At 49.8% G+C, this 18,089-nt stretch overlaps 1 protein-coding gene across 49 annotated transcripts in view; it reads left to right on the plus strand.

The window, feature by feature from the left end:
* Window positions 1-191: 191 nt before the first annotated feature.
* The window catches only part of CELF4 (CUGBP Elav-like family member 4), a 296,970-nt gene continuing 279,072 nt past the window's right edge, over window positions 192-18,089 (plus strand). For 42 of the 49 annotated variants that reach the window (XR_005212184.1, XM_037805843.1, XM_037805821.1 and 39 more), the window contains exon 1: window positions 192-604. Coding sequence is in view for 48 of the 49 variants with exons in the window: in XM_037805843.1 (XP_037661771.1) it covers window positions 319-604 (286 nt within the window). In the remaining variant the exon portion in view is untranslated. The remainder of the gene's footprint in view (window positions 605-18,089) is intronic. The other 7 variants (XM_037805849.1, XM_037805850.1, XM_037805863.1 and 4 more) reach the window with 2 other exon arrangements.

Below are 18,089 nucleotides of genomic sequence, written 5' to 3' on the forward strand. Positions count from 1 at the left end.
TGTTTAAACGGAAAGGACAGAGATCCTGTCTGTTCAATGTAAAAAAAAAAAAAAAAAAAAAAAAAAAAAAATCAGATCAGACCTAGGAAAAGAGAGAGGAGGGGGGAGACGAGGGAGAGCGCGAGCGCGAGCGAGCGAGAGAAGAGAGGAGAAAGAGAGAGAGAGAGAGAGAGAGAGGAGAGCGAGGTGTAGAGAAACCGAGGGGGAGAGAACCCGAGTGTGTGTATGCGTGTGCGTGTGTGAGCGCGAGCGAGCAAGCGAGGGAGAGGAGCGAGAGAGTGAGAGCGAGAAAGAATAAAGGAAAGAAGATTTTTCTCTATGTATATAAAGATGGCCACGTTAGCAAACGGACAGGCTGACAACGCGAGCCTCAGTACCAACGGGCTCGGCAGCAGCCCTGGCAGCGCCGGGCACATGAACGGATTAAGCCACAGCCCGGGGAACCCGTCGACCATTCCCATGAAGGACCACGATGCCATCAAGCTGTTCATTGGGCAGATCCCCCGCAACCTGGATGAGAAAGACCTCAAGCCCCTCTTTGAGGAGTTCGGCAAGATCTACGAGCTTACGGTCCTGAAGGACAGGTTCACAGGCATGCACAAAGGTGAGTGCACCTTTCTCTCCCAACTTTGCCAGGGAGAAGGAGCGGGCGGGCGGGCCGGCGACGGACGAGCGGGAGACTGCACGAGAGGGAGCCTCGGGCGGACGCCGAGAAGAGAGGCGCGCGGGCAGCGGAGACCAGGTCTGGGGGTGCGTGGGGAGCTGTTCGCTGGGGCAAGGCTGGGTTTTGGGCGAGGAAGTGATAGGAGCGATGCCGTGGGGAGAGCAGAGAGCGCAGAAGATAGGAAAAGAAGGAGAGGATGGAAGGAAAACAGGGCTTGGGTTTTGTGGGTACAGAGACTTGAAAGATTGGGATGAGGACTGCTGCACCAACCGAGACCGGGACACTGAGGGGACTGGCGGGCTCTCGGCTGGCCAGGTACAGAGGGTGCTGTCCACCGGCATGGTGCTGAAAATATAAAGAGGAGATGGTCTCTTTCTCTGCTCCGGGCCGGGATTAGCAAGAGAGCAGCCGTCTAAAAGGGAGAATGTGACAAATTCAAAAAGGATATTTTTATTTAGCTATCATTTAACGGTAAACTCTTCCTGTCGATCTGTGTGCCTCTATGATCTGGTGGGGGGGGGGGTAGCATTGAATGTTTGAAGGAAAGAGTGACAAAACCAAAACCAAGAATTAGCAAGGAACCAATCATCCCTTGGGTGGAGGGGGTCGAGGAAGCCTGGATGGTCCCCTGCCCAGGAAAGCAGGGCTTTGGAAAAAAAAATATGTGTGTACAAGATGTGCATTTTGAAGGGTGTACCCTAATTTTTCCTGAACTCACCATGCAGAGAGCTTTATAGTACATTTTTTTCTCTCTCTTGAAGCAATAATTGCTCGTGAGTGCTTGGGGTAGGGGGAAACAGAATAATCAAAGAATTAAAACCCAGCAACTTTTTAGGAAAGTGGTCATGTGAATTGTCTGCAGCCTTCCTGTTTTCTCCTTGTTTTATTATCTTTAAGGCAGAGCCCCAAACGTGTTCGGTTGTAGAACGTGTGTGGGTGGCTGGTGGGTGACGAAATTAGCCCAGTGCTCTGCTCCCTAACAGTAATATATAGGATGTGCAGCAGGGATTCATCGGTGCTGGAGCTGTGTGGGCAAGTTAAATGTCTTCTGAGAGAGATTGATCACCAGGCAGGGAAGGAGCACCAGGCTAAGGAAGTTGTAGGGGATGTATATGGATGTTCCATTTTTAATAAACAGTAGTGTGAAGTGCCACCAAAGATGCTGTGTTAGAGCTGGTGGTTTTAAAGATGGAAACACAATCATATACACACACCCACCCCCACACAGAGAGCAGCCTCATCCTTGGCCACAAATGGGCTATGAACAGAGCTGATCTTCCAGCACATTAGGTGCAGAGTGCGGAGCTGTCTGGCTCTCTAAGCAGCAGCAGTTTTCACTATCACAACCTCCCTCCTTCTCCAGCCCTCCCTTCATCCGAATACTAAACAGAGCTCCAAACTCTTCATAGTTGGAGTCCCAGAGAGCAGTTTTTATTGGCTTTAGCATCTTCCAGCTTGCCTGCTGAGGAGTAAATCTTAAAGTTAATGGCATGTTGAGTAGCACAAAAACATGGCAGAATGGAAATATACTGGGTTTGTTGGGGTGGGGTGAGGGTGGGGGCTGTAATGGAGAGAGAAACCAACCTTTATCCAATATGGAGAAAATGTCTGTCTGTTCAGAAGAGGGATTGGAGAGGCAGAAAGGGGAGGAAGTCTTTGAAATAATATTTGTTTCCTTTCTTTTTCCCCCCTACCTCTCAAGTCAACCATATCTTTGTAGTTTTCCCCTTTCCAGTTAAGCTCCCTAGAAGCTAAGCCAGGTTTGTATGAAACCTTTGTCATTTTAATATACCCCCAGTTTTAAAAATAGTAATAATAAAAATAAAAAGGCAGAGGAGGGGAAGTCTTTTGCCAATCTTAATGATCAGCTCTTGTGGGGATTTAAGATTTTAAAGTTAAAAAAAATAGTCAGAACCCACAAGAAGCAAAAGACAGTTGTGACGAGCTGGGCTTTGAATGGAATCTGGATTGGAGCACTTTGTTTATTTCTTTATTTCAGATGAAGATAGACTTGAACAATATTCCTTGGTGTTTTTTTCTCACAATCCCTTGCCGATATCATCACTTTTTTTTCTGGTGTAATTTGGGCTCTCTTATATCACAGCAAAGAAGTAGAATTATCATCATTTGCATCTGGAAAGAAAGGTAGAAAAGGTTATGATATAGGTAGATACATATATACATATATGTTGTCTATATATATCCAACCAGAATTCCTAGAATGAGCAAAACTTCATTTTGTAAATAATTCAGTCAGTGGCAGGCAGGCCCGTAGGCTCCGGCATGCGGGGTGCTTCGTTGTCGCAGCTCACCCTTCAGAGCCTGAGCATATATTTTCTCTATGAAACTTCCTGCCTCTTCATCCCCCTGATTTTTATAGAGCAGGGTTGGGCCACAACATCCCCAACAGCATCTAGAAGCTCTGGGAGAGCTGAATAAATGAGACAGTTTCCAAGGTCTGGTTTATTCAGTCTGAAAAGAGTTTGAACTCCTCCTCCAGTGATGCTGCCTGATTTATTAGCTAATCCTGACAAAATAAGCCTCTGGCCACCTTAAAAAATTACTCGCTTGCCATTGGTGATTAATTACTGTTAAGTCAAAAAGCATGATGAGGTTTGAGGAATGGGGGTTGCATTTGGCATCTAGATTTTCCCCATTTCTAAATTGACACATGAGGCTAGGGACAGCAACATGCCTTTGTTAAGCCTGTTTTCAGGGCATATTTGTCCCCTTCTTGAATTTCTAACTTCTAATGAGTCATACTGGGATAAAATTGAGAGACATGACATGATCCTGCCCGCCAGTGTGGATGGCATTTGTATGTTGTTGGGGAAAAACAGAAAAAGAAGGAAAAATTAAATTCAATGCATGAGATTCCAGGTGGGTTTCTATTTGTTGGCCACCTGCCATTTCAGAGAACTAAAGAAGGAAGGAGTTCTAAGGGTTAATGGAATACCTGCCATGCGTAGAGTGAACCTTAAAAGGCAATTACTCCAGTCAAATTGAGAGTCTGTGGAGGAGGGAGTGGGTGGGTGTTGTGGAGCAAACCCAGCCATAGCAGAGAAAGGCTGTTGGACTGGGGAGGCAGCAAATAGCAGCTGTGGGCTGGGATAATTACTATAAAGGTAAACCTACCCCCTGGAGACCAGAAAGCAATTTGGGGTGGGGGGTCTGGGTCCTAGACAGGGAGAGAAAGGAAGAAAAAAAAATTAAAATTTGAAGAAACAACACCCAAAGAAGAAAACCCAGTTTATGTAAACTCTTCCGGCTAACTCAGAGCCTTCTTGTCTTCCCATTAGAAGCACTTTGGGAAAGATTGCTTTTCCAGTCTCCAAAGACGAAGGCATTGTACTATTGATTAAAGAGGAGAGAGGAAACTCCCAGGGTAGCGGCATAAGTGAGCTGAGGACCAATTTTGCCCCTTATTGTAGGCTTTTTCTCTTTTGGAGAAGGGAACAGTTCTACCCACTGTCTGATTCTTCCCTTTTCTTACTTTTTTTTTAAATTTATTTCTCTTTTCTTCTTTTTATTTCCTGGTGAAAAAATAGAGGCAGTGACTGCAAGTGTATAAACACACACACACACACACACACACACACACATATCCATGCCTGCTAACACACACATACACAGTTAGTAGATCACACATGAACAAGCGGGCAATCCATTCATAACTTTGGTCTGGTCTAGAAGGATAGGAGGCAGCAAAGACTGAGTTACTGGGAGACATAAAGACTAGTGCTCTCTGGATAGCCATATTATAATGCATTATCTTTGAAGTCATTTAAGTCCAATTTAAGTGGTATTTAGTATAATATTTATAAATTAATGTAATCTAAACATAGGGCTGTCCCCAAAGGTTTCAATAGCCTTTACTACTGATGTGTGCTTGTTCCTGGAGCCTGCAATGCATTTTAATCTAAACAGCCAGTTCTATATCACATTCCCTCTTGTTATCCAGTCAGAACAGATCTGTGCCTGGGTAACCACTCTGCATTGAGATTTTCCCTACTGCACGGAGGAAAATCTACTGTATCGGCAGCCCAGGGGCTCCCAACCCAGAAGCCACAGCTCAAGGGCCTTGAGCCCTTCTTATCTTCATACTACATAAAGAGTGATGGTGGGGAGAGAGTAATAGAAGCTTCCGTGGAATTAGGTCCCAGAGTATATCTTTTTTAAAATATACCCAGTACCAGATGCACAACCTCTCATTTCAACGGTATCTGAATAAGAAATGCCTGAAGCTCCTTGATTTGGGGTGCAGCTAGGAGAAAGGGGAAGGACAAGTGTTGTGATTATAGTTTTGTGATTTGTGACCATCTTCATAAAATCATGTCTTGTATTTGCATTTAAGATGTGACAATTCTCAGAACATCGAGTCTCCACCACTTAACTTTAGCTGAGATGGCTCATTGTTTTTTCTTGTATGTAGGTGAATTAAAGCCAGTGAGGCACTGTCTCATTTCTGTTTTCCGATAAGTCTAAGAGACAGGTGAAACCAGGGTATCAGCTGAGCATCAGCTAAATTAAGATGAACTTTTAAAAAAATTACTCTGAAAACTAAAAATTTCAATTCTGTCCAGGGAAAGATGCTGAAAGAATGGCTGGGTACTCATCTATAGTTTCTGAAAGATTTGCCTTGTGAGAAGGAGGTAAAGAAAATGAGAGTGCCATAATAGGAAAATAAGAAATAAAAATTTTTTAAATAAGTTTTAAGAAATATTCTATTTATGAGCCAGAAAAAAATATTGTAAAAATGGTTGATTCATTTTAAAAACCAGTGGTTACTTGCTGTTGTGCATAATTTCATTTATCTTTTAAACAGATTTTCTCAACACACAGATAAATTAATGTAACACACATATACGCATCCGTGTGCAGGCATGACTAAGCACATCCCACACATGTGGGGACCAGAGTTGGCCTAGATTTCACCACAATTCAACAGGGAGATGTTAACACTTCCCCCCTCAGCTTTAATGGGAATTCTAGATTGGGTTGAGAGAACCCCCTTGGCATACTTTTGCTCTCTCCATCACCTGCTCCAGTTGGCTGGGTGTTCGTGGCTTCTCGAACACAAACCAAAATAAAACAAAGAGAAAAGCTTGTCTTGAGTGAAATCATAACCTGAAAGCAACTCAAAGGAAAAAAAATTACAAAAGTGCATGCCATAGATATGCCCCCCACCCCATCTGGCAAACTGCAAATTCCCAGAGGGCTTGAAAGCTGGTTTCCAGTGGGCATCCTGGACATCCAGGGATCTCACCATACTTGAGTGTGGCCATCACTGTTATTGTTAGCGTCATCATCATCATTATTACAGATAATAAACAAGCAGGGGAGAGGGGCTTATGAGTGATGCCAGAGAAGATATCCAAGGCACCATCTCCTTGGTTGAGAAATGAGCTTGTTTCATTCCTCTCAGATGGATTTGGGGAAAATGCTGCACAGCTTATACCTCTGTGTCATCAGGAGATGGGCAGTTTCCAAATTGTCACAGGAGGAATCTCAACTGAAGAGGATTTAGGTGGGGAGGCTATAGAAGAGAGGGAGAAACAATAGCAGGTGAGGCTCATCCTCTCAGAGTCAGTGAAAAAAGGAGAAACCAAAAGTTGTAAGGCTAAACTGCCAGCTGGAAGCTGGGGGCACTGGGCAATAGTGGCTGAAACGGCAGCACAGCTCTTGAACTTGGAAGGGAAATCCCATATGACATGCAGAGAATAGCTAGAGGGTGTGAAACCCTGTGTGCATCTGTGGCCCCCAGAGGGTTGGGGGCAGAAAGGTGTCGCAGCCTGGGTTGTGAGCATGTGTGTGTGGACCTGTGTGTATGTGAGTGGGCAGGAGAGAAATGACAAAAGCAAGTGGCGCAGAGATGACGTTTAGGGCGGTTTCATCTCGCAAAGCTCCATGCAGGATCAGGAAGAAAGGTGGGGAAAGGAGAGAATCTGGGGAGAATGACTCTCTCCTCATTATATACATGCTCCACCTTGGAACTTGTGGCTTGGATTTTTCAGTGGTCTAAGATCCAGTGTGGAGGCAAGCTCTTGTTTTTCTGATCCCATATCCCTACCCGGAGGTTCAAGTTTAGAGGAGGGTTCTGTCACCACCACCCCCATCTCCCTTCGAAGGCTTGCCTACCTCACCCATTGACTTATTTTGGAGGTACAGTCCAGAGCCCAGCACTCTGCAGAGATAATGCCCACCACCACTGTGTTTCTTACTACACAGGACTTGTCCAGCTCAGTCAAGGCAGGTCCTCCAAGCAAAGTGCTGCATTTTCCCTAAACCCAACCAAGGCATGCCAGGGACCCAGTTGCCCTCCTTTTGGACCCTCTACAAGAGAAGCACATGCATCCCCTTTGCCTTTTCTGTAGGCTTTTAAATCCACAGCCTCTCCAAGAATTTCAGAAGCATCCAGTCCTGCCCAAATAGTTTGGGGGAGGGGAAAAGAGCCCTTCGACCTAGCTATACACTTTTATCATCATTCTTCCTCTCCCTCTTTTTCCTTCTCCTTGTGATTTAAGTTACCCACCCAAACCACAAAGTGGGGCCTGAAGAGGGAGATAGAGGTTGCACTTGGCAACATTGGCAGAAGGCGGGATGAGCAGTTCACGACGCCAAGGTAGAAAGGCAATATCAGAGGCCGAGAGGGTAGCAGAGGAATTTCCAGGGTTGATGGGCCTGCCCTCAGGGCTTCCTTCATCTCCACCCACCAAGTTCCCCCTGACTCCAGAGTGAGAATAAAACCAGAGCCACAGTCACAGCCCTGGCCACAGGAGCCCAGGAGCCCACAAGCTCCTAGACCTGGAAGCCAAGTGAGAAGCCCGAGAGTAGCTGCCCTCACCTCCGAGCCCCGTTAAGAGCAAAAAGGGCTATTTCAGGGAGCATGCATTTGCAGAGATTCTCCCGTCCGCTTGCTCCATGTTCAGTTTCTCTTATCCTTCTTTGTATCTTCCCTCCAACATGAGCTGATCGAGGCTCTCAAATGGCACAGCTCAGCTCAGGAACAAATCCTACGTGGCCATCTGCAAGATGTAAATAAATGGTTGCCCTCACAGAGACAGACATAGTCCTGGTTCTGTGTGGACAAAACAGCCAAAATATTGATCAAAGCTCACAGAAAAAAAAAATTGATAATGAACTGCCCCCCAACAAGCGTTTAATTGACAGAGACTTCCGAAGGCTGGCTCTGGACAGCGCATAAACTGACCACGATGTTACTTTATTGCAATAGACTCTGCTTTAATTAATTGTCACCTTTGTTAAGAGCAGCTTCAGATCAAAGGTTTCTAGATGCTTAACAGATTCTACCAGCAAAGCCCCCGATGCATTGAGGATATCCCACAGCTCGCCAGTGAGGCAAGCGAGCTCCCCATTTTCTTTCCTCTTAGCTGTTGACTTCCTCCTCTTTGTTAAAGACAAACAGTTCATGCTGCACAGGTCCTCCGTGCTAGGACAGGGATTGTGATGGGTGTTGTCTGCCGGGGGGACAGGGTGCTGCCACACTGCAGCTGTTTCTAAAATTACACAACTGACATTTGGTTCAAATCTATCTGACCGAAATGGGAAGTGTGAATAGAAGAAAAGGAGTTCATGGAAACACAAAATGCGTCTGTGTTTATGTGTGTGTTGTGCACATGCACAAGCAACTATGTGCACATCCACATAAATATTATTGGATCGATACATTTCACATCCGCTGCCCACACCTCTTAACTTCTCCCTCCTGTCTTTTGCACCTGTGCTACTGTTGTATTTCACCCTGAGAAATGCTCGCAGCTGAAGCGTACATAGATGATGCTGTATCGAACCAAGTCATTGTTTGGATTTGGTTGTGGAATCTGGGTGCCCTTTGAAGGATGGGCCTTGCCTGGGGTAGACAGTGCCTAAAGAATCCACTTCTCAAGATATGTCAGGAGCCTCCCTCTACAGAGGCCCCCAAACCTACAAACTGACAGGTGACTTACTTGAAAGCAACCCTTGGAGTCGTTCGAGACAGATTTGAATGCCATACATGGCTGTTTGTTCATTATTCTAATTTAATGATGCAGTCACACCTAATTAATCCATGTCTGGTTTATTCATACACTCTGTCTGAGGATCCAAAAGATCTCTCTAGCTAGCTGGCTTCCCTTCACAGGGACAAGTGAGGGGGCACCCCAAGAAGTGAGCATGTCTGGGTCCAAACAAGAACAGATCACTGTAGAGTGAGTTCATGGAGTCAGTGCCCTATGGCAGTCCCTGACACCACTGTTCACTTGGGTAGGAATGACAGTGGCCACACAGAAACGCAGCAATGAGGTCTGTGTGCCCACACATGCACACACACACATGCACAAGCACACAAAGCAGGCATTCTATCACAGAACTACTCAAACCCATGTCCTTCTAACGGGCAACAGGCCGCACCCCCACTGTGTAATAAACAAGGCCTTGAGGTGTATCAAGTATTCCTGTGATCGGGAGCTTTGGTGCAGAAGGTTCAGAGGCTGAGTTAAGAGTGGGACTAATTTCTGCCAATGCACAGATAAACAAACTGAGGAGGGGAGCAGCTTGTCCTAGCACCAACCCCACAGCACAGCCTTCAGCACACCTCCCAGTGGCTGGTTCTGGGCAGACTGCTTCCAATGAATGCTGTCTCTTGCCTGGCAGGTAAATTGAGAGCACGAAGCATCAACCTAATAATATCCTTATAAAGCCAAGCCTCCTCGCTCAAGTCCTGGGAGACAAGAGGCATCCAAAGATCAAACACTACATCACAGTGTATTTGTAGGAACTCTCTGATTCTGCTACCTTCCTATAATGCTCTAATTGACTATTTGATAAGCTCTAAAAGGGCCGGTGTTCAAGACAGACTCACACACACATTCACACATGCACTAACACCCACTCATATGCACACTCATATACATGTACGTGTACACGCTCACACATGCACATATATGCTCACCACAAGCACACGCATACAGACATCCTCTTGCATACACCAATGCAGTCACGTCAGCTCATCCAATAAGGGTAGATTTTCACACAGGAGATGCTTGAAGGTGAGCGAAAAGCACACACCTAAGATTGTACATGCCCTTCCAGTAATGGGCTTATCAATACCTCTTAAAGAAGTGTGACAGCCAGCCCAGAGTGATTCAGTTGTGTGGACAAAGGTCAGCATATAGATATCCATTATTAATAATACCAATATCTTGGTTCACCAATATAACCAGAAACTGTATCATGTCACTGCTGATGGGCGAGGCTGGGAGAAGGAGTGTGCAGCAATAGCAGGAAATTATGCCCATGTAAAATTAATCATATTGACTGGTTCTAAGAATACACAGAGAGGCGAAGCTGTTGGGAGTGCCTGCCGTGGGGGCAGAGGGGGAACCTCGCTCCCAGGGGCTGCATGGTCTTCAACTCCTGGAAGGAGACCGAGGGAGCGGAGGTGTCCCTGGGTGACCGGTGAGCACACTCTCCCTGCATCCGGCCTCCGCTTTCCCAGGGTGAGCAGAGGAGAGGTGTTCTCTGAACAGGAAAAGAAAGAAATAGGATCCCTTAACCATTATCCATCCAACATATCCATATCTTTCTGTCAAATCAATATTTGGCCTGGCTTGGTCTACCGGATGAGGCATGGAGAGTACCCCTGCACCTGCTGTGTGATGTGATCTAACTTGTGGAGGGATGGCAGCAGGGGAGGAGGGGGTTTGAGTCTGAAGCAACACCCTGTTATGTAGGGGGATATTTATGGCCCCAGGAGATGCCATTGTGTGCTCTGCAGCTGGAGGGATCCAGGGAGAAATCTGCCCAATCAAGTCAACCACGGTGACTGAACTTTGGGGACCAGGGGCTCAGGGTCCTGCCCTGTCAGCATCACTGATGGGGAGGGGAAGGAATGTTCTGGACTGCATCCAAAGTCACCCTTCAGAAAGCCATTGCTCAGTGAGGTTCTTCTCCAGGTGCAGTGAGTGAGAAGGAAAGGGAAGGCCATGCTGCCTCACCCTTCGGGCCATGTCCCCGACTTCTCACTCCCTTTCCCTCCAAAGACACGGCTCAGAATGTTCCTGGCCATTCCTTGGCATCCCTGAGTAACCCCAGAAGAGTGGTCTAAGGAAGGAGTAGAAAGGGAAGAATCCCAGGGGTCAGGAACCCTTCAGAAAGGGAGAGAAGGAGGAAGAAAGGCTGGTGGAGGGGGTGGTGACTTCAGAGAGAGCCAAAACCGAAATCCCCTTTTTGTCCATTCTTTTTCCCCGGTTCCCAGAGCCTGTCATCAAGGCAGCAGGGAAGGAGTCAGCCTTGGAGGCCAGGTTCCCATGGAGGGGGGTGATGATGAGGGCTGGGGGAGGGGCTGCAAAGGTGCAGGGGAAGGTGCCTGTGGCTGGGGGAGGAGATGGGGCTTCTTGGGATCTGGCGCTCCCCTTCCCACAAGGGAGCGCTCAGGCACCAGTACACCTTGCCCCATCCCCAGCGCTCTCCCAGGACTCCCAAGGGGCGAGCGAGGGCCGCGGGCCGCGTGCGCGCTCAGGCTCCCGGCCCAGGGCTCACACCCAGCCCGCGACCGGCGACGGCCTCGGCAGCTGCCTGCCCTGTCCGCAGGACCCAGCTCTCTTAACCCGATCCCCGCTCGGGAGGTCGTATCCACTCCCGGATCTCCGGATGTGCTCCCAGCACGGCCCAGGCCATGGAGAGGGCGGGTCCTGGCGCCAGAGGTTAGTGCTCGCACCGAAGTGCCCTGGCCCTCCTCGGCCACAAGGCCTGGGGCTGAGTAGCTCTAGGGAGAGCTGCAGCGGGCCCAGAGCGAGGTCACTCCTTTAGGCCCTTGCTTTCCATCCGGGAGGGCCCCCCCCAAACTGTTGGGGGTGGGGGGGCTCCTCTCTCCTCCAGTTGCAGCCCGCCCTCTGACGGCGAGAGGGAGAACTTCCCGCCCGCGCGCCGTCCGGTCCCCTGAAACCGAAGCTGCTGCGGGCTCCTGCCGCAGTCCCGCCGGGGCCCAGCCCAGGAGCTGACAGACAGCCTCCCCCACCGCATCCCTCCCCACCGCGCCAGAGGCGACTTCGTGGGCGGGAGCTCTCCGAGGCCTGCGCCGGGGCCAGGCGGGACCCGGGGCCGAGTCCCACCACAGGCAAGGCAAGGCTGCGGCCTGGAGCACCTGCAAAGCAGGGGCACACAAAGTCAGAGGAGAGGGTGAAAATCCAGAAAGTGTTTTAGTTTTGTACACATGTGAGTTTTGTTTCACTTCAAATATTGATGCCCGTGGTGTACAGTGGAGTGGGGTTTTTATTTTGAATTCCCTGTGTTGACGGATCAGCAAGGCGTCAGAACCTTTTCCATACTTTGCCCTGGCACGGGTCCAATCCAGATTGTTGCCTCCCCTCAGCTTCAGCAAAGGAATCTCCAGATGTCCCCTCAAGCCACACGCACTCGTCTCTGTGCCTGATGAAATGGCTGGGACTGGGCAGATCCCTCAGGAAAGCCACCACTTGTTTATTTTCCGGCTTCAATCTCTTTCAAAATTTTTGTTTTACTTAAATCTGTTTACTGAAAGTTAAGGTCCTCCTTTTTACTCTCATCCTGACCATCTCAATAAGTAAATTATTGTATTTATTTCATAGTTAATGCCATCGAGATTCTGTTGGGCAAGTTTGAAAATCCATCTCCTTGCAATGGGGAACAAAGGGCAAGGCCGGGGCCGGGGCAGCTGAGCAAGCAGAGGACAGAGGACAGACCCAAGGGGTGTGGGGGGTCTTGGCTCAGGTGAGCAGCCACTTGGCCAACGGCACCACAACGGCAGCTCAGACCCCAGCAAAGGGGCAGCCAGCCACGCGGCCCACGACCCCCTCCAGCTGGCCCACCGCTGGCAGCAGCCCCCTGCTCCCTTCAGGGCAGGCCCCACCCCCACCCCCACCTCCTCCAAGGCCTTTGTTTGTTTCTCTCTTAGTTTCTTGGTAAAACATTAAGTCTGAATGTTCCGACCTTGTCTCAGTGGAGCCAGTGATTAAAAGGGCAGGTGGCAGTGTAGCCCACGCAGCCCGGAGGGGAGTGTCCCAGCCCAACTGCGGGCGGGGGGCCCCTGGCACACCCTCCAACCCCTCCCGGCTCTGTTTCTGTTCCCCACATGGGGAGGGGTCCATGCTCACCCTCATGGGGCAGAGGCAAGCTTCTGCAAAACGGGGAGCATGGGGAGGGTTTGGGTTTGGCAGGGGAGATATGCCGTGACCCTACCAGGAAGCCCCTACGGTCTGGCAGGGGAGATTCGGCCTCCTTCAGAGAGGTGCAGGCTCAGGCTCGACTCCGGTGCCTCAAGTGCTCAAAGATCCACCTCACCTCCACGAAATAACTCTGGATGTATTATAGGGCAGTGAAGCCACAAATGTAAAGCTGCCCAATGCAAAAGTCCTGTGTGGGGAATGGGGGAACCCCAAGAAGAGGAACAACCAGATAGGGAGTCAGGCTTCCTGCCCAGGGTGGGGTTGGCACCAGATTTCCAGGTGGGGAGGGACAGCATGGGCCAAGGCTGGCAGGTGGGAACAAGACCAGGGACTGGCAGGGAGGCTGGAGCGCGGACAGGTTTGGGCATTTTGTTTTGTCTCATTCCATTTCATTTCTGTCCCACTGTAATAAGGTTTCATTCTCAGGCAGGTGGACAAAGGACTTTCTAATTTTGAATAAAACTGGACCCACCAACAGCCAGGCTGCGGGAGAATAGGTAGAGGTTGTGGGGAGGAAGAACTGGGTTGCAGATACCTCCAAGGGAGGTGGTTACGCACACAGAACCCGAAAGGTCTGTCCTCACCTGCTTGGGGCTGCAGTGTCCTTCAGCTGTCCCAGCTACAGCCCACTTGGGCTGAGAAATTACTCATGGAATATTTAAACCCATGGCCATGTTCCCTGTCACCAAGGCAAGCATCCAGATTGTCCCCACAGGCTCACTTGGCTAAATGTCCCCAGCGATATACTGTGGGGTTCGGAGGCTGGAATCTTCTGGTGCCTTCTGCCCCTCCTCTGCACCCACCCCCGGCTTAGGAATGGCTGGATATCAGCCAAACAGTGGTGATGAAGCCAGGGGGCAGGGTTGCCTGGGGTGGCACGGGTCTTGCAGCTGGAGCATTCTTGGCAGATACCGGGAAGAACACATCTGGGCAGGGGTCCCAAGGGCTCGTGGTCAGCCCATTTGCTGCAGGAGAGCAGTCGTCACCTCCACATCCAGCAAAGGATCCCAGTCCAGGTGGAGCAGTAAGAGATGGGGTGACCTTTGGGGTACAAAAGACTGGAGCATTTGTAGCCAGCTCTTTAGGGAAGAAGACTCCCCTCTTAGAGGCCTTCCACAGACCCTTGGTGAGCCCTGGCTTCTTCCTGAACCCCGGATTTCTCAGAGGAGGAGCAGACTTGGGCTCAGTCAGAGAGCTGGGGTAACTGTGAAACTCAGCCCCTGAGGGGTACAGAAGTCAGTTATCTGGGGCCGGTAGCACCCTGCCGCCCCCTGCCCTAAGCCTTCTCCGTGGCTGCACTCCCAGCCTGCCCCAGCCCTGCCTGGACAGTGGGCCCCCATCAAAAGGGACCGCCTTTTCCTGGCATCTCAAAGTCCTGCCCCTCGCTGATCTGACAAACCAAACAGGGCAGATATGTCCCCTGGAAGCTAATGGACATTAATGTGTTGCCATCTCTGGTGACATGTGCATTTTCACAGGGATCTTTTAGGACCCAGGCCTTAACCCAAAGAAACGTCTCTAAGCGAGGGGATTTCAGGCACAGAACAGGCCAGAGGGAGAGCCGGGGAGGCAGGGTGGTGACCTCTGGCTACTTGTGGGTAGCTGGGGCCCGCGTGGGCTAAAGCCTCATTGCCGCCTCTGAACCCGGCCTCCCATGCTGCCAGACTGAGGGGGCCCAGGCGACTGAGGCTCATCACGCTGCCCATCTCCCAGCAGGGCCGGAGGATCCAGGGAGGCTGCTGTGCCAAAGGTTTCATCAAATATTAAATGTGGTCAGTAAACTTAAACCAACGTCGTATCTGGAGCGCCGATACCTCCCCGAGAACAGTCCAGCTCAGGGGAAGTTTCCAGCTCAACCCTGCCCGGGTCCTGGGCTGGAGGCTCCCCCCGTTGCTCATGCTCCCTTGGGAGCAGGGTAAAGGGGAGACAGACACGGATCATGGCAGGGAAGGAAGTTTGTGGCTTTCCTCCTCCATCTTATTATTCATTTCCTCTGATTTTTATCTAATCTCTCCCTGATTGTCCTGGTGAAACTTAATAGACAAAGTGAATTTTTATTACATCATCAATATAATCTCCAGCTAATCAGCAGTCACGGGGGCCACCGCAAGCCCTATAGCACCTCATCTGGCTTCATAAATACTGGGAACAATCACTGCCAAGCCCAACTCTTTCACCTCTGCCAAGGGCCCCCCTCCCTGCTGCTCCCCTTCCCCAGACCTATTCTTGGCGTTTCTGCCTTCCCCAGGGTCCCCGCCCAATGGACCACATTGCTGGTGATGGAGATGTCTTCCCGTTAGTATTTTTAGTTTTCTCCCTCCCAGCTTCAGCTGTTTAAGTCACAAACCCGGGGCTTGTGTTTTGAATGCCAAAATAGCCTAATCGACTGATTGTGATTCTGCTTTTCTCTGTGCTGGAAATATGATATGTCATATGATTATTTATATAACCCTATGGATCATGACACACTATAACACACATTATATACTGAGTGATTCACGTGTTACACTGCACATAGATAACCTATGTGTGGAAGTGTCCCGGTCATTTAAAGTCAAACTATGCAGCCTATGTAGTGTAATATAGATGTTAAATTATATATTTTATTGATGTTATAGTACGCCTTCTATTTATACAGCATTTTAATCTTTAAAGTGCCTTCTTGTATATTACCTCTTTTTATCCTCATTGCAACCATGTTACGGTTGGTACCTTTTTTATAAGAAAAATGGAAAAGGGATCATGAAGGAGGGTTAAAGCCTGGTTGGATCCTGCCAGGACACATCGGACTGGCTCAGGCTCAGGGTGGCACCGGCGGCTGGGGAAGGAGGTGCGTCAGAATCAGGCGAGGCGGGTGGATTCCGGGGCCTGCCTGCTGGGCAGCCTCTGGCCAAAGGATGGCCATGATTTAAGGAATTTTTTTTCATTTTATTTTTTTTTTCGCCCCACGAAACCTGCCTGAAGTTAAAAGTGGAACTGAGTGCACCCTCTATCAGGCATCTCCTGGGGTAACTGGGCTGTCTTCACCCCCACTCTTTGCTAGCCAGGACACACTGCTCTGTGGTGGTTTGGATTTCAGGAAACGGGTAAACATCACTGAGAGTCAAGTCCTGTAAATGAGGTGGGTGATGAGGGGAATGACTTTGGCCTGGGGCATCCACAACACCCTCGACTGCCTGGGAGAAGGTGAGCCTGCTTCCTGCACGGGGCATGGCTGGCCACACTTCTCCAGCTGTGCCTCTGATTCCAGTGCCAAGCACCGACAGCATGCATCTGCTCTGCAAATGGTCTGTGTGTGCCTGGGGGGGTGTAGGCTGGCCCCTCCAGTCTGCTCCCAGCAGGTCAGGTTGTCCAGGGTTCTCCTGGGGCCCTTCGGGGCGGGCAGTGGTCCAGGCTCTGGGCGTTGCCTGCTGAGGAGGCAGCAGGGGCATTCACCATGCACTGTGCCGGCATGGACCTCAGTTCCTGCCCAGCCCTGCCTCTGGCTTCCCGGGGGGCCCCGTGACCTGGCCTCCCCTCTCACCTCACTGTGATGACACCTGCTTAACTGGCCTCTCAGGGTCACTGTGGGGTTGGTCAACCGAGCTGGTAGAAGGGAAACTGCATGGTAAACGTTAACCTCCCCAGTGGCACTGTTACTTATTAAGTGCCAACACCTGCTTCAGACGGTGAGCAGCTCTGACAGGCCCACGCACTCGGATATGGGACACGCGGGATGATGTCAGGGCTCAATGAAGGTGGGAGTGATGCTTGAGAAGCACCAACTATGTGCACACATGTGGGGGCTCTCACTTAGTCCCTCTCGTGGGACCCCCACGACAGACTGCAAAAGGTATCTCCATGCCCCTTTGAATGCCAAAGAACAGAGGCTCCGAGAGCAATGACTCGGCCCGTGACTCGCCAGGGAAGTGCAGAGCCAGAATTTGTACCCAAATCTGTCACATTCTCAAGTGCACCCCTTTCCACGATTGCACACTCCCTTGGTGGAAGTAAATAAAAAGATCACCTCTCCCTTCTCTTTCATTTTGCAGAGGAAAAAAACTGAAGCCCAGTAATGCTACAATGTTTTTTAAATCAATCCACACTGTTTTTTATGGAGGATCTAAGAACACGTACACACACACACATGCACATTTGCAGACACACAGGGATAACATACAGATGCAGACATACAGACATGCCCTCATACAGATACACATATACATAGACACACTCACACATATATGTAGTCACACTCACAGACACCACAGAAACACTCAGATGTGGATATGCATGCAGATACATATAGACACAGACACACACACACATATAGATACACTCATAGATACGCACTCATAGACACATAGAAACACTCTCAGAGATACACATACACACAAACACACACACTCAAAAATACAGGCAATCACAGACACACGTGGACACATAAAGAAACACACACATAGATCTGTAAACTCACACAGACACACACCCTCACACAACTTTCCCTACTGACAAGACTTAATTTAACCACAAGGCCATAGACCCAACTGAGTCACAAAACTCTTTAGCAGTAGAAGTTACAACCAGCTGATTTGGAGAAAGGGGTGACAAGGTCCCCTGCCCAGTAGGCACAGGGGCCCCTCAGCTCACCTTTCAGCTCTAGGCCAGAAGCCTAAAATCCTCTGGCTCACAGCTGTGCAGCCCAGGGGTCCCCTAGCTACCCAGGCCCTGTCCTCCGTAGAAATCAACAAAGGAACAGAAGGTGTTGGCCGTGACTTCCTCTGCAATAGCCCTCCTTCATCCACCCGTAGGATTGTGGCCAAATTTCTGTTCATCTGACTGAGGACAAAGGCAGGTCCTGGAGAAATTTGGGGCAGGTCTTTCAAGGGCCACGCAACCCCACGCGCTGGCCATGGACAGCTCTCAGGGAAGGCCAGGCCTGCACACAGAACAAGTTATGTTTTCATGAGCCAGAAGAGATGGCCTGCAGGAGGGGGAGTTGGGGAAGGGCATGGGGAAGGGAAGGGAGGGAGCTGTCAGTCTGCAGCCAGAGTGCGAGTTCTCTGTGTGTCCCCACACCTGCTCCCAGTCCACAGGGCCTCCAGCCTGCCCCTAGAGGTACACCAGGCCCACATTTGGTAGAAAAAGTGGCCCTGTTCCGCTGTACAAAGAGCAGGCAGAAAGCCCACCCATCCATCCAACCCCATACCCACACAGACACCCTGAGCAAAGGGTTAACGATG

This window comes from Choloepus didactylus, chromosome 16, assembly GCF_015220235.1.
Source record: "Choloepus didactylus isolate mChoDid1 chromosome 16, mChoDid1.pri, whole genome shotgun sequence".
In the NCBI taxonomy this organism is placed as follows: domain Eukaryota; kingdom Metazoa; phylum Chordata; class Mammalia; order Pilosa; family Megalonychidae; genus Choloepus; species Choloepus didactylus.